At 49.2% G+C, this 23420-nt stretch overlaps 1 protein-coding gene across 1 annotated transcript in view; it reads right to left on the bottom strand.

The window, feature by feature from the left end:
* The window catches only part of LOC133346851 (RUN and FYVE domain-containing protein 1-like), a 29018-nt gene extending 6012 nt beyond the window's left edge, over window positions 1-23006 (bottom strand). The window contains exons 1-15 of the mRNA XM_061558701.1: window positions 22782-23006; window positions 20357-20467; window positions 19180-19255; window positions 17704-17863; window positions 16364-16412; window positions 14054-14112; window positions 9576-9611; window positions 7748-7800; window positions 6823-6955; window positions 5545-5774; window positions 4654-4699; window positions 3777-3842; window positions 1962-2021; window positions 708-790; window positions 322-413 (exon numbers count right to left, since the gene is read on the bottom strand). Of these exons, the coding sequence (XP_061414685.1) occupies window positions 322-413; window positions 708-790; window positions 1962-2021; window positions 3777-3842; window positions 4654-4699; window positions 5545-5774; window positions 6823-6955; window positions 7748-7800; window positions 9576-9611; window positions 14054-14112; window positions 16364-16412; window positions 17704-17863; window positions 19180-19255; window positions 20357-20467; window positions 22782-22818 (1291 nt within the window). The 5' untranslated portion in view covers window positions 22819-23006. The remainder of the gene's footprint in view (window positions 1-321; window positions 414-707; window positions 791-1961; window positions 2022-3776; window positions 3843-4653; window positions 4700-5544; window positions 5775-6822; window positions 6956-7747; window positions 7801-9575; window positions 9612-14053; window positions 14113-16363; window positions 16413-17703; window positions 17864-19179; window positions 19256-20356; window positions 20468-22781) is intronic.
* Window positions 23007-23420: the final 414 nt, after the last annotated feature.

Raw genomic sequence — 23420 nt, 5'->3', positions numbered from 1 at the left:
AGGACTCACCTTTGGGAGGTTACCTGATTTGGCACACTTAGCCAATCCAATGACTGAGCTTTTTTTTCACGGGGGAGGAAAGCCGGATACCCCGAGAAGACCCGCCACGCATACGAGCCAACAGCGTTAAATGCTCCACGCGGATGGATTCAATAATCCACTGCTGTACACATCCGAAAGGAAAAGCTCTACCACGATGCCTGGTGTTCCCAGACAGTCCTCCCGCCAAAGTACAAACTTGGCTCAACCGTGGCTCAGCTTCTGGACGGGATCGAGCGCGATCAACGGTGATTTGGTCGCAAGCGCAAGCCGAGGCCTTACCTATCCTTTTGATGATCTCCTCGCACTGGTCACCATTGCCAACGTCAAACACGTAACATTCAAACGTTCTGACCTCATCGGCACCTTTAGAGCTGCGGTCAAAGCACAGGCATACACACAATGCGCACACACACACACAACGCGCACACACACACAACGCGCACACACACACAATGCGTACACACACACACACAACGCGCACACACACACAATGCGTACACGTATAAACCGTCGTTCCGTCCGCGCGCGACCCGACGCGTGTTATCGGCAGCTTACGTAATCGATGTTGATCGACGAATCGATGCGGTGCTACACTCCCCGAGTTTACGATGCCAGTTTTACACTCGCCCGCATCCAAACGCTTCCCTCTCAGCCCTCCAACGTACCATACGCAGTAGCCGAACAGTGAGGGCTTGTCCAACTGTCGGCCCACCGCTGAGATCTCGGTGTAGGCATGAGTAATCAACAGCTGAAATGAACACAAGAGGGTTACAAATGCGTCGCTTGGCGACACGGCAAACGCGACGCAAAGGTTCTCAAGTGGCCGTGTCGACGATGTTCACTTCACAGTATCGTATCGTACCCCCCCCTCACCCCCCGTGTGGAACGTTTTCTACACCAAGGGAGAGCAGTTTTTTTTTTGTCGTCCGCCCGCGCTACACAGAGAGTCACATTTTGTCGCACGGTCAAACAAAACCAACATTTAAATTCTCAACGGCTGGTATTTAGCCGAAATAAGTGGAGTCCCTGGTGACGGAGCTGAGACCACCAACTCACTAGACTTGAAGCCCAGTGTGTAATCAGGGGCAGCTGTCTTGAATTCGAACCTGAAATCTCAGCAGCGCCAGCTCAGCACCCGAACATCTCAGCCATCTGGCCATATCCTTCCCATCCCAGATTTAACCTTGGCAATGTGGCACACGTTGACAGATACACACGTACTGATCTACCACCTACACGAGATTCAACGAATTGTCGTGAATCAGGGCCCTTTATTTTATTGAAGAATCAAGTTCTGTTTTCGTGGACTAACTAGCACTGCCCGCGCGTTTGAGCGGGATACACGGCCGAGGGGGAGGATTGGAGTGATGTCAGCGCAAGGCATGATCCCGGCTCAACGCTGTGGGGGCGCGGTTGCGCATCTGTCACTTTTGCGAATTTGCCCATCCATGGCACCCAGCCAGCAAAACTTTAAGAAAATATATGAAGTGCGATATTCACCGTACTATTTGTATTCTTGCTCAGCCTTCTCAGTCTCATTCGTGCATGCTTGCCCACCACATCGGCATGAACGCAACATGAACATATTAATTCCACAAACTGTAAATAATTTATTCTCGAACGCGCAATTCTAACGTATCACTCGCCGCCGACGCTGGCCGTCGGCGGGAGTTGATCCCAGGTCGCGGGGTTCATAATGCAGTGTCACCACTCCACCCCTGGCTGCGTCGATGCATACGCCCGTTAATAATGCCTCCGCCGCCTCCGCGCGGTGCCGAAAACGCGCGGCGTCAGAAATAATATTCCTGCAGCCTCGAAGAAGCCCGAGGGGCCCTGTGAATATATTTCCCCGGACACTCGGGCGACGGAGCGGTTTTCCCCGCTGGGAGTCGTTCCGCACCGGGCCGGGGGCCGCTCACCTTCACCGTGCTCTTGAGCACCGTGACAACTTCGGTTTCCCGCACGTCCAGGTAAACCTCCTGCAAACACAAGCGGACGCGCGTTCACCTGAGCCGTGCGCGATTATCAACGCGGTAAGCGCTTTTAAGAAACGTCGTGCATGTGCCCCGCGGTTGACTGCACCGCAGTTAAAACGGGGGGAAAAAAGCCTATTACGAATAACGATGGAAAAAAACGATTACACTGTTTTTAGTTTTTTACCAGGTAAGGCCCCCACTGAGCTGTGTAGCTCCTTTTCAGAAGCGACCTGGCCACAAGTGGTAGCCCAATGAAGTGGCCTATCACGTGGAAATGTTATAGCAGCCAAATTACTCTTGAACGTATGTTCTGACTGTGGAAGGAAATGCCGGAGGAACCGGAGAAAAATCCAAACGGCCACGGAAAGAAAAAACACGCAAACTCCAAATATACAGCAGGCGTCAGGGTCGGGATCGAACCCACGACCTCCTGTATACCAGGTGAGGTAGTTAACATCTCGCCACTTTGGGCACCATCAACCATGCCAAAGTCCGTCAGCCGTTTCCTTAATTAAGAGCCGGGAGGCTTCGGCTCTGAGGACACATCGCCCTGGGCTGACGTGCTGGTGAATTGCACGAGAGCTCTGCGCACGATCATCGACAGCCCTTCCTCGGGGATTGGTATTGGCCTGGGGGGGAGTGGGGGGGGAAGGCCGAGGTTGACCTGGACACGCAATAATTGAGGCCGATCTCAGACATCGTAATCTCCGAAGCCTGCGCTGGGCGTGGGGGTCGGGCGCGGGGCAGGAGTTGCCGGGTGATGCCTCGTGATAACCGCTACGCCCAGGCTGGGGCCTGTGACTGATCGATTTATTTTATTGTTGCAATAAAAGCAATTTGGAACTTGATCTTTTGAAAAATTTATTTTTACCATGAAGCTCCACATACATGCGAAAACATCACGGATATTGTGATTATCTTATGATGAAAAACTATTCCTTCACAGTAAGTTTGTAATGAGCACTTTAATCCATTACTTGTGCAATTATGAACGTAATTGCAATGAACCATATTTCAGTGAAACACTGCGCAATGAACCTCCGATTTGTATCCATTCTCAAAGTTTACGCCGCTTCGGTAAGTGCTGAATGTTTCATTTCGATTAGCGGGTTGTGTCCACCTGTATACCAGTCACGATCCAGGGCTCCCTTGGCAAAAAGCTGTCAAGTCTCAAGGGGGTTCTCATCGTGTCGAAATGAAGTTCTTTGTACGTGCGCGTGTTTGCAATAAAGCTACTCTTGCTGATAGCCCGTGGTGGTTTTCTGCTGCACTGCTGTTGTGCCACATTACCCGTGACGCGAGCAAATGTTTCCCAATTGAGGTAATGTCTCAGACATTGTTAGAAAGGACAAAAGCCCAACATCACTGCCTTCTGGAAACACGGCATCACACGCATTCAAGTGGAATTGTCTCATTCTATAAATAATTAATGCAGCAGTTCCAGCGATGTGTATAACTTTTTTTTACACCAGCTACGTTTGTATGGCATGTATTGTTGTTACACACTGGAGAATATCTGTCTCAATAATACTTTTCATCAGGAACATGTTATAGGCGATAATAAGCGAAATTGCGTGGATAATCGAGTTTGCGGATAAGAGGAGCACCCCCCCCCCCCCCCCACCCCAGACTGTGCTTTTCATACGAGAGTCAAAATCACAATCTTAATTTATCCCGGAGAAATCCGACATCCAGTCGAGTGCCCGTGGATCGAGAGCGGAGTGTGGCGCACGGTCGGTGCCGCGGGGGCGGGCTCACCTGAGGTTGTGGCTCGCCCTTGAGCACCAGCTGGATTCCAAGATTTATTGACTTCACTTCTCCCTCCTGCGACACAAGACGAGACCCGCGTTGGGCTCTGTTTGGCAGAGTGACTGTCGCGCGCGGAACAAACGAAAGGCGGTTTTAGTCGGTGTGGACGGTGGTGCCTGCCACGGCGACGTGTGGATCGGTAATTCGGGACCGTTAACAAAGGAAAGGAGGGACAAAAGATGCGTGGAGAGATGCATCAGATAAGAATTGCCAAGGAGAGATATTGACTGTTGAGAAAATCAAGTGGGTTTGGGCGAGATGAATTTCTCAAAGAGATGATGGCTGACGGACAAGACTGGTGAAAGAATGGCAGCTCAAGGCGAGAAGACGCTGGAGAGGATGACCACCGGGGAGATGACTCCATCTCCATGATGGGCGTCCTCTCATCTCCATATAGAAGCCATCACGTGCAGCATATTTCAAATCGAAATGCCTTCACTGCGTCCAGAATGACATTTGGTCGACAAAATATAAAGGACGTGCACTTTTTATCCTGTTCGCAATGAGGGTGCGTCATTTGGAAGTAAGGATACATCTTCCTCTGTCCGATTGATTTTCCGAGCAATTTCTGAATCGAATAAACTCCAAGGCCCTCTTGTCGGGCTCCCTCTAAAGGAGACCTTTCTGTCAGCAGCAGTGTGGCTTAAAAAATAACAGAGCTGCACCCTTAACCTTCAATCCTAAACGGTACTAATTTAAATTAAAAAGTGACGGGCAAATCTGGTACCGGGCTAAGAGGATTCCGACCGTTTGATTAGGATGATTAAATAATTGCTTTAATCGCCCCCGCACAGTTGCAGTGTCTCTGCTGAAAATCAGAACTCACCTTGCCGACAGGCACACTCCCCAGGTACTTCATTGTGTGCACGAGCCTGGCAGGGCGAGACACACCTGTCAGAACCACCAAAGATCCCCTTCCCCCCCGCCGCCGTTCAGACTGACAGACTGTCCTGGCCAAATGCTGTCCGGCAAAGCACCTGTTCAGGTCGGTGGTGCGTTTCCGGTTTTGACAACGATAATTGCGGTTCTCTTCCAACGCAATTACACGTTTCAATTAATTAAGTCACCGAAGTAATTGGTCATTTGTATTTACAGCTCGGGTCGAGTTACAAGTGTTCTGAAACTTGCAGTGTCTTTGCGCTGTTCGCTTTGTGGCGTTCTCTGCTCTAACGCTGGTGAGACAAGGCCATAAAGAAGGCCGTCTCTGGTGTAGGTCCAATCAGTTTAAAAAACAATGCAATACATCATCAGAGCATGTTTGTTTGCATGTTTTGCCACAAGGTACGTGTGGTTAATGCAGACTTGATGCCATGCAAAAAGCTATCTATTTCGTCTTGATTTGAAGCTTTCGTGATTGCAGGGATCCATACTCTTTGGTTCTTTCGGTAAAGTCACGTGTGTAGAAAATGAAATAAATCACGACGTTTCGGGCGCAACACAAGCGTCTGTCATCAGGTGGTACAGCTTTCCCACCTGATGACTTTACCGAAAGAGCAAAAGACTATCTATTTGGTGTTTGAACATATTAACACCTCCAGTTGAATTGCCAGAAAGGGTAAAACCTCTTCAAATTTGTTTAAATAAATTTTGATATTGGCGAAAAAAAGGTGCCATGGATAAGGGTAAGAAGTTCAATTCCCGGTCGGATTTCCTAAAGGGCTGTGAAACGTACAATTTCACGACCGACGCTCATGCGCCCCGTCCACGTTCCACCTGCCTGCCGTCCAGCAGAACCTTGCTGGGCCTGGCCGTCGCCTCCTGGCCTCCCGACTCGACCACCTTCTTCCGCTCCTCCACCTCGAGGGGCACGTGCAGCTCGGGCGCCTCCTCGTGCAGGCGCCTGTAGTACGACTTGAGCGGCGGGAACACCTTCCCGTCCCGGCCCACGCGCTTCGTCACCGTCAGCACCACGGGCTCCCCCCGCGCCTTCCTCAGCAGCGACAGCGCCTGCGACGGCGGAGAGCGCGAGCCGAGAGCGGTTTTTGTCTTGACGGGTAATGTGAGGACGAAAGTTCGCGCACACGCAAGGAGTTGCGCGACGCTTTCCAAGCGCGCGTTCGTCCCCCTCGGAAATATTTAATTAGCGGCAAATGTTTCGGTAAAAGCCGCGCAAGATGAAGTCATCGCCTCTGCCAGAAAGGCAAATCTGTTTTAGCATGAGCTTTTATCGCCAAGTTTTAACCCGGCGTGTAATACTGCAGAATTAAAATTGCTTTGGATCACAGAGTGACTTTGTTCAAAGAGCCTTTGCATGAATGTCTTGTTGCTTATGCAACAACAGCTGCAATAGTCTGGATGACATCCAGTGGTAATGCTCAACCCAACATGGCTGAACTTTTTTTAATGCACACGATTGCGTGAAAATGTTTACCAAGGCAGGTAATACACTAATGATATAAATTATTTGACTGTTTTCTTATTTGCGCCTTAATTACTTACCTAAAACTTTAATTAACATTTTTTTTATTCATCGGCTAAGCAGGCTCCATACCTTACCTAGATCCCCTGTTGGGATGCCCTGGGCTATGTTGCCTAGGCGAGAGGGCAGGGTGGGTGTTGGGCCTCCCAACCTACCCAATATTACACAGTTCAGGGCCGCTATTAGGGTTGTCACCTGTCCTAGTTTTCCTAGGATAGCCCGCTTTTTGATGTATCTGACATCAAAAGCTGTATAACAACACATCGCTCAGGATGACGCATTTACTCGTAGTTCTACCATCTTCTACTATCGTCAGAAATTATTCTTCCCACGGGAGATGGCAGAGACTCGAACTGCGACTCAACGGCTCGGTAACGGTTCGACCGTGTTGCAAAACAAGAAACAACGGAGCCACTTTGTCTTTAAACGTGAGATGTCGCACGGCATTCGAAAAGAGCGCGCGCATTTGCGTTTCCTTTGTGCGCAGGAAACGTTTCCACTCCGTTTAACATCGGGCCCACCCGGGCCCACCCCCCCCCCCCCCCCCCCCCGCCTAAACGGGCGGTTGGCTCTTGCCTGGCCCTTGGCCGAGTTGTGAATGGAGACGCCGTTGATTTCGTCGATCACGTCTCCGAGCGTCAGCCGGCCGTCCTCCGCCACGTACGTCCCAGCCGTCAGCTGGGCCACGAGGGCGCGTCCGTTCACGTAGCTGAGGGCACGGCGCAGGGGCGGCAAGAGCGCTCAGCTGACGACGGCGGCGGCGACCGATCGCAGCTCGTGCCGCACGGGAGCATCGATCCGCAGAGCGCTCGTGAGCGCGCACGGATATAGCGCGCGGCCAATAAATACCGCATCGTGAGACACCTAATGGTGGTAGAGAATGGAAGACTTGGTAATTCACCCTTCGCTATGATGCCAGAATTAATACATGATTGGGAACATCCTTCTTAGAAAAGGGACTAAAAGGAAACCCACATTAGTTTAATACTGCAGAGTATTTTAAGAAGTTTTTACTTTAGGTTTAACAAGTGAAAATGAGGCCTAATTTCACGGATAAAATTACGTAATTTGTTTTACTTTTAAAAGAAGTCCTCAAGCTCGGCATTGCAGCGCTTAGGTACAAACGCGATGCAGTCGCTAAGTTGGGCAACGACGCGGCCCAGTGGCATCGCCGCTTGGTACAGGGATTCACAGTTTGTGTCCGACAGCCACTAGAGTTTTCACCTAGCTTTCACAAAGTAAACTTAAACTTGGAACAGAACTGCGGACGGGGAGGTTTATACACCGTGCTACGATAAATTAATCCTACACATAGCCTATGCAAGCGCGTACGATCCCCACCACACCTGCATAGATGAGGGCACCGCGATGGTGAGATGTTAACTGCCTCGCTTGGTATACATGTGACAATTCGGTCACAATTCAATTCCAGAGTTGATTATTTAGTCGTCTCATTTTTGATACTTTCAATGGGTGTGAGGCCACGAAGACAGAGACTCACTACAGCAGGGCTCCCAGCTCCTTGCAGGGGACAAACTCGTACACGTGCCGCACCTGCAGCACAGAAACAAGGACGGCCGTGTGATTAATTCTATTTTAGTAATTGTAATACTGCTATTTATTTAACCAGGAAATCTGACTGGGTTGCACGGTGTTTGAGTGGTTGGCTCGCAAGTGAAAGGTGACGAGCTATAATCCTGGTCAGGGGTCCAACTCAGCCCATCATCCTTCTGGGGGCCGCTAAAATTAGTACCACTTCGTGGGTGAGTAAACAGTGGTCATCCTATGCAAAGACTTGCCCCCGGCATAGGAATGTGGGATCATTCTTTCATTGGCTCAGGGCCGCAAAACATGCGATGAGTGTGCAACGCTTAAAAAGTCCACACGGATGGGTTGACAAACCCATTTGCTGCCCTGCCATCTTTGATGCCATCTTGCAGCCGACAGTCGATTTTGGGAGTTTCAATTTTTTTTTGCGATCCATCAAACGTGGCCCATAAAGCGCTGGACTTAAGTTGAGCGCCACCACACCCACGACTGAAATGTTTCTGCAAGAACCATGAAGAGAATGACAGCCTGCGAGGCAAGGCCTAGGTGTGTTGCAGTGGAGTGATTGTGCCCTCTTGTGTTGCAATGTCGTGATATTTACAGCTCTACATGTATTATAGGAACCTTTGCAGATTCGTCAATAGCATTGCCTTAAAAGAAAAACAAATACATACGCAACGTTTGGGCAATGGCCTTTCCCCATTGAGCATAAGAACGTTTACTTTGAATTGCAGTGAGAAAGAGCAATTGCCTGCTATGTCACCAAATAAAAATATTTTTTATTTTAAGGCAGTGTTTTTGACGAATGTGTTGGTGTTGTGCTTGTACATGTCTGCCAATGCAGCATCACCAAATGTTTATATTGATATGTGGGGTGGAGTAGTGGTGCAGCGGTTGACGCAATGCTTTATGAACCCGGCTATCCGAGTTTGAATCCAACCACAGATAATATCAGTGATGAGGTAACAACTGAACCACATTTCCCTTGTGCGCGCATTTGTGCGGTGAGACCGATTTTAAAAAATACCACCTGGGGAACTCATGCTGCCTGGTGTGACATCACACCAACGGTACTCAGACGTCACATGAACACGTGTAACAAAAAAACCACTCGTCCTTTGTGCAATACGCAAAAAAATAATCCATCAGATGTTCCTGAACAAATTCATCGTGGTCCTCCCATCTTCATTGCCCATCAAAAGTAGCTATCGGCGGTGTGTTTTGCACAATGCAAAAAGGCAGAGTGCTCTTTACGCGTTTCTGCGATATGTTTGAAACTAACGGTTTGCCGGACCTGCGCTATCTTTCTGTGACGATGGCCGTTCCTCGCCATTCACAGGTTTCATCATCACACCGACGTCGCAACGGCGGCGATATTCGCGACACCGCAGTGCCACACGAATCGGCGCTGGCCTCCACGGTGCAAAGGCCCCCGAGCTCACGAGTGCAAGTTCAAACTTGCGCCCTGCTAAGTTCGCACGGGCTGTACTGCCAAGCCCTCCTCAGGAGTCTTGTGACCCGTGAATTCTCTCTGGTTTTCGATTTAAAGCTTTCGTGACTGCAGGGATTCATCTTCTTGGTTATTTCGGTAAAGTCACGTAGAAGGGAAATAATAAAATAAAATAAATAAAACATAATAAAATACAATTCTCACGACGTTTCGGCCACAATGCAAGCAGTCATCCTCAGGTGAAGAACAGATCTGTCAGAAAGACTTTACTGAAAGAACCAAGAAGAAGCTCTCCGGTTTGTCTGCTTTAGCATGACAGTGTACTACTTACGGGAAGGAGCCAGCTCTCATCCAAGAATGTGGAGACCTGCCAGCACAGGCGACACATCAGAAACAACACAAATACAATTTTCAAGCGAGCCCCACTCTGGCGACGAGGCACTCCGTGTCTAAACCGATCCACAGCTTGCGTCTACCCAATCAATGCTGCTAAAAGGGAGGCCGTAGGGCCGATGGGTTGTGTGTAAAATTTTTTTTTTTTTATGTGGAGAGATAAGATATATGAAAAATATATATTGCCCACTTATCTATTTCGCAATACTGTTTGGATTTATGCGTGTGTATGTTGAACTTATTTAGCACCGTACGTAACCAACCGTGCTAATCAGAGGAGCATCCAGCCAAATGTAGCTGCATCGATAAGACTGTACAGACGCTGTAAAAAACAGCAGGATACGTCCTTCATGGGGAACCACTGAAAATGTGGTTACATATATTCGACTACCCGCCTTGGCTAACAGCAATGGTGACCGATGTCTGAGCTGGTCCAACCCGCACTGACCAGAGTGGTGAAGTATGGCCAAAAACCTCTGTGACCGGCATGGCACGGGGGAGGCCTTTGTCGACGCATTCACGAAAGGCTGCATGTTAATATTTATTTACTTATTTTCTAAGGCACATCACAGACGGAGGACATCCATGGGCAGAAGAGAAAGCGAAAGCTCTTGAGCATGGACTTGGACTGCGGTGGTGGGCAGCTGGCAAAGGGCAGTTCCTGAGTATGAGGGCAGCAGCACAGAAGTGACCTGCCATCACAGCGTGCTATTTGACAATAATCTATATTTAACTAAATTTTTATCATAAAAAAAATATTGCGATTATGATTTGCTCGCTATTTTTTATTTCGCTTATCTTCATCCGTTCGTTTCTCAGTCCGCTTGTCCTGGTGAGGGTCGCGGTGTCAGCGTGTTGAGAAGGGCCACCCAGACCTCCCTTTCCCTGGCGACAGACTCTAGTACTACACGACTATACACTACTCTATACACTATACATTACTATACACTACACTATACACTACACTATACACTACTCTATACACTACTACTCTATACACTACTACACTATACACTACTATACACTACTCTATACACTTCTACACTATACACTACTACACAATACTACACTATACACTACTATACACTACACACAGACTCTAGCTCTTCCTGGTTAATTCCCAGAGGCCAGCCGAGCGACATCGTGCCGCCAGCGTGTCCTGGGCCGGCCCCGGGGTCTTCTACTGTGACTTGTTGCGCAAGTCGGAGAAGCGGTGTTTTTTTTTGTTGATGAAACCCGATTTAAGGGCTTCTTGGCACACAGGGTAATTCAAAACAAAGTGAAACTGATCACGGGTTTTGCCAGAAGTGCGTGGGGTAATGGAGTGGCGAGCATGTGAAAGGGCAGGGGGGATTGTGACATTACATTATTCATATCCTCCTACCCGCAAAGTAAAACTCACTTTTGAATAAAGATTTGTTTCATATTGTAACAAGCAGTGTCTACAAGAGCTCCAAATTTCCATGTCTGAAACCTGAAGGATGAACGATCCAATGTCTGCGCACGTTTCGTGGAGTGCCTCCCCCCCCATTCGTTTACCGGCGAAAAGCGTGGCTCTACAAACTACACATTTGCGCGTCGGCAAGAGGCTAATCCGCTTGCAGGGTGAGCAGCAAAAAAAAAGGAATTAGAGAGTGAATTGCAGCAACACGGTGCAAGCGCACAAACGCAAACAGAGGTGGAGAGATGACGTTTACTTACAACCAAGGGACAGTCCATCGAGACCACAAGTCGATTGGTTAGGGAAGACCGAGGCCGAAAGGAGTACAGCCAAACAAACATAATACGCACAAAACACACAATAGACAGGAAGGACAAGATCAATGGGCTCGCATAATGCGCATGGATAATGTGCGTTGACTCAGTAATCCCCCCCACCACCCACTTTGATCAAGATCGCAGAAACGTGGTCACCACATCTACGCCTCTATATAAGGAACGAAACAGACTCCTCCACAAATCTGGCTGTCGCCTGATGAAGCTGGCTGTAATTACTGGCGAAACATCATACTCAGTTTGTAAATGTTGTGGCTTGGCTCTCCAACACACCGGTTAGTGCTGTACTAGTGACGAATTGCCACGTTCTGTTTATGTGACAACCCTTACTAGTTGGCTGTGTCGGGTGGTGGTGGGTTTTAACGACACATTTATATATTTACGTGAACTAACCCAAAAAAAACTCTATTATGGATGGTATTGGTCGCGAAAGCCTACCTGTTAAACAAAACACAAACGACCACACCACTGAGATATTGAGTGCAAATCCCAAACGCCATGAGCGTGAGCGTGTGCGACCAGGATTCATCATCGAGATGGAGCGCACAGATTCTCGCTCCGCTGGTTGGATCGGTGACGCGATGGAAACACCGAATCCAATGTGCCCTCGAGATCGCCATAATGAACGTGTTTCATAGCACACCACACTACCAGAAGAACCAGGTAAGGACGAAGATTGAAAAACTAAAAAAAGTATGAAATAATTTTTTTAAATTTAAGAACAGGACTTGAACAGATAGGAACATATAGGTACACGTAAAAATTCAAAGGACTTCAGAGTAGATAGGGGAGAGTGGCTGCACACTGGTTGGAGCACTGCGCAAAGAATTTTAACAACGGAGTTTACTTTCTGGTCTTGGCTAACAGTGGTGGTGCTGTCACATAACAGTGTTTGCTTTTGCGCAACATTGGGAGTTTTAAAATAAAATGTAGTTAAACTACACCTGCCAGCTATTTGAATTTCCGCAATTAACAACGAGAGTTCGGGAGTTTCTGTTTGATTAAAGTCTTATATTTGTAGATAATGTGTTGGTGAAGACAGGGGCTACAGACATACACGATTCCCAAGCGAATAACTATCTCTCGCGGGAGAAACGAAAAAGAGAATGGTTAAGGCAGTGAACTCAAAGGCAAGGTTTTATAACATGGCACATTCTCAGATCTTGAAGCTTTTAAAACCAAGCGGCCGTGCCTTTTACACCCATTATGCATCTCTGCGGCAAGCAGCGACTTGCCAACACTGTGTGTGTGTGCGCAATAAAACTTGGGGGGGGCAGAGGGGGGGCACACAACGCCTGCAGCAGAAGACGACGGGGACCAAGGTAGAAAAGGCAAGTCCCCGCGTCTTCTGCCCGGAATTTAAGCGCTTCACCGCAGGTATGATAGGAGGCAGAAGGCCTCGCAGCAAGTCGCATCGTAGGCCAGCTAAGGATTAACTGGCGCCCTTCGGCGAAGAACCTTCACCGTCGTTTAACGAACGAATTGTGGAAATAAATTACCGACCACTTCAATGGGATTTACTCGCGTCGGATTGAAGGAGTTTGGCACGCGAATTGACGCGAGCTTTTGGCTGGTGCGCACGCACGTGCGCCTCCTGCTTAGCGAGCGCCAAGTAGCAGCGGGTCCCACCCACAACCTCAGTTCCAGGAGTCCGGATTCCAATCAGGAAAATGTATTACATGCATTTTTTTCATTCTGACTTTAGCAGCCACTAGTGGTTGCAGACATCGCTTGAATTCATTCGAACCGCAATATGCGAACTGGAGAACAATTAGAACCATCGGTATGATGGCCTTTATGCAGAAGTGGATTGACTGTAAACGGCGAATAGTTTGATATTAAGGGGGAAAAATAATTACTAAAGTAATTTACTGAAGTAATTTACTGAAGTAATTTCTTATGCAGTGAGTCAGCGGCTAATTATAGCCGAACAAAACCAATGAGTCGCTCTTTGGTTGTGGCACCACCTAGTGGCACAGACTCTTAACTGCAGCACCAAGAAACCGCTCATTCTCAAGTCTTTCTTGAGAGCTTTTCACAGAAATGTTTTATGAAATGGATCAGGTAAAAAAGAACGTGTAACTTGTCATATTTTACAAGATCTGGGAGATATTTTGTTTAGCGACATCGAGGTCTGTCTTCAAAACTAACCTCTTTAAACTGGCCTTACCCCTGGGTTCTGACCATGTAACAATGGTTCTGTTTGTATCCTGCTTTCCATACTTGGTACATTGGGATCTACGGATGAAATGCTCCTTCCAGATGTAAATTATTATTATGATGGAAGGACGGTTTCCCGATTAATAGAAATCACAAGACGGAGAGGCGTTCATGTTTGTGTCGGACAAACAGCGGTTATGTTTACACAAGCCTGAACCATCAGCCTATTAATTTTAATCTGGTCAAACACGTGGCACGGGTTGGGGCATCGCCATGGTGAAGACTGTAAAGAAACCATGAGCGCTACTCATCCAGAATAAAATCATTGAATAGAATCCCCACCCTCAACCTCAACAGGTCAAATATTTCCGGGGGCGGCGGGTACATCGCCACACGTTCACGCTGCAAGTTAAAAAACGCGACGCGGGGCAGACTGGCACACCAGAGGCTGATGTTCACACTTGCGCGCCACCACCTTACCTCCAGCTCCAGGTTGAAAGAAAGTTGAGCAGCAGCATTCACCAGCGACAGGAATGGCTCTGCAGAGCACACACAAAAAACCCCACACACCACGGAGCGCACAGCGATCGCAAAAGCCACGGGGTCAACTCGCCACAAAACGGGCCCAATCTCGATTTAAAGCTTTCGTGACTGCAGGGATGCATCTTCTTGGTTCTTTCGGTAAAGTCACGTAGACCTGTTCTTCACCTGCGGACGGCTGCTTGCGTTGTGGCCGAAACGTCGTGAGAATTATTTTATTATGTTTTATTGTTATTATTTTATTATTTCCGTTCTACGTGACTTTACCGAAATACCAAGAAGATGGGCCCAATCTCGTTGAAAATTGGGAGACTAAGCCGGGTCAAGCCTGGCAATACCAGGGTTCTGTAGGCCTAGGCTGCAGGGCGGGCAGGAGATGGCAGGACATTGGATTCTTGGATCCGCCTACCTATTGGAGCTCAGAGTTTCATTCTCTCGTGGGGTTTTTCCCGGCGCTTTGGTTTATTCTCATGACATGGAATTGTCCCAGTATCCCAATGCAGGGTCCTCCTGAAAAATAGTCTTGAGAACTTGAAAATAGCATTTTTACTCTCATTATATTACTACGAGGCGTAGATTCATACGTAACATACATGGATGTTCCGTAATCAGAGAATAATTCGGTACCACCTTACATTGCAAAAGCGTAGCACATAAAGTCAATTAAACATATCGAAAGAAAACTGCCTACTTTTATTCAGCACATCAAATGTTAGTAATTCTGGGGTCAAAATAATGTGTTGTCTACTTTTGAGTGCAAATAAAAGTGTGTACATGACAAAACTTGGTTTTGACAACTTTTTTACGTGAATCTCGTTAAAAATAATTTGTATATGTACATATTCATTTTAGGATTTCAATCCGGAAAATAACAATGGTTCATTATTGTCTGGCTAATTCTAATATATTTGAAATAGTGCAATACATTTTTGTTGCAACAAACACGAAGCGCAGGAATGGCGGGACCTGGACCGGTTGTCAATGCGATAGACGAGTCTGTGTGCAACATTTCAGCTCGTTAGGACTCGTATATCCAAAGATATTAAGGTTTGAAAGAATATAAACAGACAGCAGGGCAAGTGAAATAAAAGTGTGTGAAAAGCGTCGTGACGCATTGATTTAGCGATTAAAGCTGATTCTCATGGCCGTGCATGTCACAATTGAGCGTTTTCAACTCACAAGTTGTGTGAATTGGGGTTCACATGAACCCTGCAGCCACTAGAGGCTCTAAATTATTATCATAGAGAGAGTACTGTGGATTGTACAGCAGACAAGAACGTATTTCTTGAATGTATCGCAGCTGCAGAAACTTGGGAGAGGAGTTGACAGGAGATCATTCCACATTTGAGCAGCGCAAGCAGAGGAGGATGAATGGGAGGCGTTGCGTCCTGCAGCAAGGAAGTCGAACGCAACTTGGAAGGGACGGTACAGTCCATCTGGCAGCAGGGGGCCATGGAAACCCATCACATGCAACAGATATACGAACCGGAAACATTCTGACACCTGTGATGAGATGCGTGGTGTATCGTGAGCTGAAGAAATCCACGTTAATCGATGGGTTGACTCATCCCTCCGCCTCAAAGTGAACAGTTGTAGCAATGATAATTGTTTTTTTACCCTTCTATCTGGCAACAAAACTGACACCTTTTTTTACAAGGAGTCATGTTTGCATAGACTACAATACCTGGAGTCGTAATGCAAACAAAAAACATAACTCTGATAATGTATGCACTGTCCTTGAAGTTGATTGGTCCACACCCGAGACAGCTTTCCTTAGAGCCTAATCTCACCCTGGTGTTGGACCAGATGACGCCAAAAGGCGTAGCAATGTGCTTTGTTCAAGCAAAGGAATACACTCAAGCTGTCACGTGACGAGCTTATCACAAATGCCGAAGTCCGTTACCGAACGCAGCACGTCAGCCGGTGTCTGAAATAGTCAGAGCCAGGAGCCTTGGCGCTCTTCAGAGACATTGCCAGGTCCTGATGATAATAATGATGATGATGACATTTAGAACGCGTGGGATTTTGCTGACAAGCCGACAACTCAGAGGTCTGGAGCCAAGCTCAGGGCTGCTCGAAAGCCTGACTCAGCCAGACGGAGGGGGCCTGTGGACGTTTCTTGAAAGTCAGAGTACATTTGATGGTGCGGATGTGCAAAGGGATTGACTGATTGCCACGTGGTGTGGGCTATGCATAGGCTTGATGTGAACGATTCGTGTTCTTAAAAAAAGAAGAGAGGTGGTTTGTTACCCAACATGTCTTCGTTGCCAATGATGGAAGAGTCGGGCTCGTACCATTGCTACAGAACGGCAACACGAAAATCACCATGAGCACAGCATGACTGTTACATCCAACGTATTTGTAGTTAACACATGTACATGAAGCTACACCTGTGTTAAACAAGGGGGGAGTGCAGCCCAAGTCACGAGCACCTTGCACGGTGAAACCGGCGACCCGTATTCGATTCCCAGCCATGGCTAACATCTGTCGGCGAGTGATACGAGAACCGGCGTGGAAGTAACAACCACCGCGACCGATACGGCATGGAGAGGCCTTCACCCAATGGCTCAGAGGTTCAATCCTGAGTTTGAATCCAGGCAGCCGCCTGTGATGGTCTAGGTTGATGGTCATCAATGACTGCACGAGAAAAACCTTCACATAAAAGTTTGGATGTGCACTTAAATTCCAGCTCTGAGGATGACGAGTGATCAGTTTGACTGTCATGCTATGAACGTTACTCACGGCCAACACCGGTGACGATTATCTGAACCGGTCCTAGACCTCCCCTATGTCGATTCAGCATCAAATGAGTACCTGGTGCGATGTGTAAACATCGGGGCTAGGGAGACAAAGACGGCAGTGCGTGGTGCTGGCCACCCACTGCCACACCTCATAGCTGCTCGCTAACAGCACTTGCCCCAACAGTCTTTTATAGGCTATCCGGGGGATTCATTGTCCTTGTTTCTCTCAAGAGGCAGAGTGTGTATGGAGAAGAACTGCCCCCTAGTGTGAGCCAGAGGCTACTCAGAGGAAGCTCTGCGTCATCCGCTTCCGCGAGCCGTTCTCTAAAACTGGGTGCTTCACTGCCTCGTGAGAGTTCTGAATGGATATACTTCATCACTTCACATGACGCTGATACCACGCCGGTAATTATCAAAGCGGGGAAATAAAGACAAATACTTTGATGAGGCGACAGCATTTGAAATACGTGCGAACGTTCGCAAGTTACTGTCGTTGTCAAGAGGCCAGTACCGACCACTTTGCTGGTGACGTGACGACGAATAACACAAAACGTGATAATGGCGGAGAAAAAAATATTTAAAAAGTTCTATTAAGGCAGTCTTCGACTTACGAACATTGACTTAAAACGCAAATTGAACCACGGCACTATTTTGCCCACCCGATCGATCCTCCGCGACATGTAATTGAGTCAGCCTCGGTGCTGGAGACGAGTGTTTGTGCGGCTATTTAAACACACAGTCGATTGCTGTGTTCCGCCTACGAACTGGGCCTCAGGAACACATTCGTAAGTCGAGGACTGCCACCGTCTATATTTAACAAACAAAAACAATCCGCCCGCGTCACGCCACCTGGAGCATGCAGGGCTGGCGTGTGAGCTCACGGACGACGGAGCTCAGCGCCTTCTTGGCGAGCGCCACCCGGACCAGCAGCCGGCCCCGGCCTTGGGCCGTGAAAATGTCCGCTCGGGACTTCACCGTGTCCACCAGGAAGGAGAGCAGGGGGACGTTCCTTGGGGAACAAACGCGCCGCGTATTTCGCGCGTCTGTGGCAGCCGACAACACGCGCTCGCCGTTGACGGCAGCGCCTTCACGGTCGGCTGCGTACGGTGCGAAAGAAGTTCAAAGTGCGTACGTGTTTCGCCGTCTTACGAATACTACGTATGTATGTTGAATTTCTTTAGCACCGTATGTAGCCAACCGTGCTAATCGCAACGAGAAGTTGTTGCTTTGGGCAACGATGTTATATTTACACCACCCTAAGCTGCGAATAAAGTGGCTTAGCAAAGCGGCTGGGTGGTGGGTCAGAGGTCGGAGTGCTGAGTGGGCACCGTTGAGATTCAAATCCATAATTCAGCCGCCAGTGATGAAATTGCGCTCTCAGTCGTAGCGAGGTGATGGTCTCAGCCCGGTTACCAATGCCTGCATGAAAACAAAAACATCAGATGCCATTTGGTTTTGCACTTAACATGCCTCAATTCCAGCTCTGAGGCTTAAATATATAGTTTTTTCTGTTCTCATTTAACCGTGGTTACCACGTTGTGTTAATAGCTCTGGACGATCCAAGCAAAGCCAACAACAACTGCAAGCCCAGTTCAGCAAACGTGTTCAGCGCACCACTCTCAAATAGATCGCAGTCCAGTGGGGGCTCCTTGCACAAAGGAGAACGATCGTCAACGCGGTGGTTCAAAGTGATCTTTATCGAGACCGCCGTGCAATTGCGAGGTGACATCTGCCGGCACGCGTGACCCAGGACGATCGCCACAACGCGGAGCGACCTGAACACACTCGGCAACTGCCACCCCCCCACCCCTCCCCGGTGCAAGGAATGCAATGGGGCCCAACCGTCAAAATGTCCCTGCCTCTTCATGGCCTTGTGTGCCTGGGGGTTCTGCTGCTCCCATGGGCCCCCGGTGCAGTTGCACCGCCTGCACACTCGACAGCTGCTGTCAAGGGCGCCACGGTGGCGAGATGTTAACTCCCTCGTCCGGTACGCAGGAGGTCATGGGTTCAATTTAGACCCTGACGCCTGCTGCGTATTTGGAGTTTGCGTGTCTCTCTCTCCCCGTGGTAGCGTGGATTTTTCTCCGGGTCCTCTGGTTTTTTCCCCTCCACATTTAGAAACACGCGTTTAGAGTATTTTGGCTGCTATGAGTGTCCACGTGATTATAGGCCACCTTGTTGAGCTATCATTTGTGATAGCCAGGTCGCTGCTGAGAAAGAGCCATACAGCTCAGTGGGCCTTACCTGGTCAAATAAAAATAGTTTAGTTTTTAGTTTAGTTTACTCGACTGTCAATGCACATGAACAGAAATAGTAAAATAGTACCTTGTGCAGTAGCTCAATTCAGAGAGGGCCTCAATCCAGTTCCAGTAGTCCTTGTTAGTAAAACTCAACGCAGACTCTGTAAGATGTAAAAAAAAATAGGATCTTTCTTAAGAAACGAATGACAGCTACTGAACGTTATGAGTGTCACTAATACGAAGGGGAAGACTGTCAACGGACAAGACCCGTCGTGGAATGGCAGTCCGAAAGGAGCGGACACGATCGTGGATAAGGAACAGTGCTGTGGTTGAGAGACGAGGTATAAGTTCGCACGCGCAGAAAGCGGATTGTGGCATCCAGGAGTGAATCTATGAATGGCTCAAAAACTATTTAAGTGGGAAAAGATGGAAACATTCAATTTGGAATGCATCGGCCTGCATCATGGGAAGGCACTTCTTGAGTCCTTTCAGTCGGCCATTCATGCTCACTCGATGGCACAACGTTGTATCGGTCACACACTCTTTATCAGAGAAGGAATTTAACCAAATTAACTGAGAAAATCAACTCACGACACTTGAGAACTCGGTTTAATCACCGGCAGCTATGCATTTGAAACTAGGTTCCATACCTGTCAACCCCTTATCAGTGCCCTACCTTATTACAGACCAATTCAGACCTTATTGGTCACCCTGTGCCCTTACAAATCTCAACGTTCATCCTACAAAGTCCCATCAAAAGGGAGAAGCACAAACAAATAGACAAACACATTTTGCCCACATTAAACGGCTGTCCGCCATATGGACCTGAAAACTAAATTTCCCTGTACAAGAATACGGGGTTAAACCGTACGGGTTGACAGCTATTAGACTCTCACCTACGCTGGCTCATTACCCAGACACACAGCATTAGCCACCAACCGATCCGCCTCTCAGCGCTCATCCTTCTTACACATTCGAGAGCACAATTGTATTTTGAATGGGCTGAATTCTTTCGGTAAAGTCACGTAGAAGGGAAGTAATAAAATGATAAAAATAAAACATAATAAAATAATTCTCACGACGTTTCGGCCACAACGCAAGCAGCCGTCCTCAGGTGAAGACCTGGTCGTGAGAATTATTTTATTATGTTTTATTTTTATTATTTTATTACTTCCCTTCTACGTGACTTTACCAAAAGAACCAAGAAGAGGGCTCAATCCTCTTTGACAAGCACGGAATGGCACGGGGTGCTCCACGCTCACGTTTCAGGCCCTTCCGCAGGATGTGTTCGATGTTCTCACAGAAGGTGTTGAGCCCTGGGGTGGCATCGCTCACTGTTGGTGTACCCTGCTCCTGCAGGGTCAGCACGCTTCCTGAACACACACACACACACACGCGCACACACAACAACCGCCATTCGCCACTATGTGGCAGTGACGTCACCACGACGCTTGTGCCAGGCTGTGTGCACGTTGAGGCCTCGTGAAGTATCGAACGCCTGCCGACAGGAAGCCACGGGACAGACCCAGGTGCCATGGGTCGAGTGACTGAGATGACTGGCCGATGCACCACCTGTGCCCCCTACCGTGCCAACTTGCTGTATTTTAGCCACCCGGCGCTCCGCTCGTTGTTGCGAGCGTCACTTTTCTGCCCTCCGTTGTTGTTGGAGGGCGACAGCCTCCAGCTGCCCAGTCGCGTCCTTCACGAGCCTCCTCAATAGAGGCCGTTTTTGACACCGCTGGTACCAGTCATTGGTAAGTCCACTCAGCTCCACGTCCTCCTGTACCACACCACTCCATCTCTTCTCTAGCCCATGCCGCGCCTGTTTAGCCCCCTCTATCCGGCCGAACAAAAGCTATTTGGGCATGCGGTGGCTGGGCATGCGGTGGCTGGGCATGTGGGCTACATGACACGCACACACACGTACGCACGTACCCATAGATAAATAACCACCATATAGCCTTTAACAGACTGCTGGGGAAGAGTGCTGTTAACAGCATATATATATATACACACACAAAGATCCACCACATCATATTTACAGACTCCTGGGGCACATGCTGTTATCGAGGCCTGGCAAGCGAGTGATGTCGCCAGAATCACGCTCGCACACTCTGCCACCTTTGTCTCCTTCGCACGTATCTGGCATTTACACACTGCACCAGGTACTCGTGCTAAGGCCGAGTCGACCTAGGGGAGGCAGAGAACCAGCGCAAAGATGTCACCTATGCCAGCCGGGGCTGGGAAGCAAACTCAGTGGTGGAGTGGGTTTCGTGGCGCTGCGCGCTAACAACCGCTGCCCCACGACGACAAATTCCCCACCTCCAAGTTACTCCCGCAGCAGCAGCAGCAGCGCAAAGTCAGCAAATGAAGAGCGAAGGGCACATTCTCACGTGTCCTTCGAGAGCCGAGTCGCGTGCACGCCACGTGGGGGTGCACGATGCGTGACGTCACGCATAGTGACGTCACGCATCGTGCACCGCGCACGTGACGGGGCTGTCGCATTGCTCGCCAGACCCGTTCACTGAAGCTGCGCTCCCAGTCACAATGTCGGGAGGGGGGGGGGGGGCAAAGCTGTAATCGAATCTAATGAAACGATTAGCGATCACCTCTCGCCTCTCCTGTAAGATACTTGCCACAAATCGTCACCCAATGAAGCGGCTTATCGCGTGGAAATTGAGCGCAGCCAAATACTCTCAGACGCACGATTCTAAACGTGGAGGGAAACACCGGAGGACTCGGAGAAGAATCCACGCGACCACGGGCAGAGAGAGAGACACGCAATGGGGTCGTCCATAAATGACGTCACGCGATTTAAGACGATTTTTCACCCTCCCCCTCGTCACACGGCGTCACAAAAAGTCAGACCCCCCCCCCTCAAATATGACGTCACAAAGCTCTGCCCCCCCCCCCTCCAAAAATAAAACTTGCTTCAAATCGCTTTAAACTATTGTCATTGTAGTGCGTATTTAATGTGGCGCTGCACTCTGATGTTGTAGGAGAAAACATTTATTAAAAAGTATATTCAATTAAGTAGAACGTGTTGTCTATATTAATTAAAAGTTTCACATTTTGATGTGACGTCACATTTCTCAAACCCCCCCCCCCCCTCGTCACACATCGTCACAAATGTCTGACCGCCCCCTAGGTGCGTGACGTCATTTATGGACGGCCCCAAACTCCAAATATACAGCAGCAGGCGTCAGGGTCGTGATAGAACCCACGACCTCCTGTATACCAGGCGAGGTAGTGAACAGCCACCGTGATGATAATGAGAGAGAGAAACTCGCAAACTCCAAATATACAGCAGCAGGCGTCAGGGTCGGGATCGAACCCACGACCTCCTGTATACCGGGCGAGGTAGTCAACATCTCACAGCCACCGTGACGCCCCTAGAGGTCCGCAGCGTCGGTACTGGGCAGGTGTTCAATCTCACACGGCCTCGACATCAGCGGTTGTAATTCAACTCGACTGGCTCACTCCAGCCACCAGCTGCATCCATGTGCACACACGTGGCTCCAGCCGCACCGGTCTCAATACATCCTCCTAACACGGCTCCATCAAAGCCTCACCTGGCTCCATGCCTCACCTTGCCCCATGCTTCACCCGGCTGCGTCTCTCACCCTTCAACCCTCACCCGGCGCACCCCCCCTGCCCTGCCCGCGCGTGTTTCCACGCCGCACTCACGCTTCAGCTTCTGCAGCAGCGGCTCCCTCCGGGACATGGCTGTCCAGTGGCTGCTCAGTGGGCAGTGGCTGTCCAGTGGGCAGTGGCTGCCCCTCGGCTGGCCCGTGCGTCCTCTCTCTCCTCTCCCGCGGCGCGAGGAGCACCAGTCCCCTCGGCTGCGTCTCGGCGTCTCCACGCGCTCACCAAACACCCCGAGATGTCGGGGGGGGGGGGGGGCGGCAGAGAGGGGGGACCGAGAGGGGGGCCGAGAGGGGATGGTAGATGACTCGGGTGGGGGGGAGAGACAGACGACGCGGAGACCCGGATCGCCGACTACCGGGTGGTCACGGCGCCACCTGGTGGCCGGGGCCCGCACTGCGGCAGCTGCGGCTGCTGCCGGAAGACTCAAGCCCTCCCTCCCCCCCCATGTGGACATGCATGGGTTGTCTTGTGTTGGGGGTGAGATCGCGTAAATATATAAACGTGTACTCTGTGGTTCTTTCGGTAAAGTCACGTAGGTGAAAATAAAAATAATAATTTAAAAAGTGAAAATAACTAAATTAAATCACGACGTTTCGGGCGCAACACAACGTGACTTTACCGAAAGATATTCTTAGGTTTTTTCGGTAAAGTCACGTGGGTAAAAAAATAAAATTAAAA

The sequence above is a fragment of the Lethenteron reissneri genome, chromosome 3 (assembly GCF_015708825.2).
Source record: "Lethenteron reissneri isolate LAM-NWPU_2019-01 chromosome 3, ASM1570882v1, whole genome shotgun sequence".
NCBI lineage: Eukaryota > Metazoa > Chordata > Hyperoartia > Petromyzontiformes > Petromyzontidae > Lethenteron > Lethenteron reissneri.
This window is presented reverse-complemented; position numbering and strand designations above follow the sequence as displayed.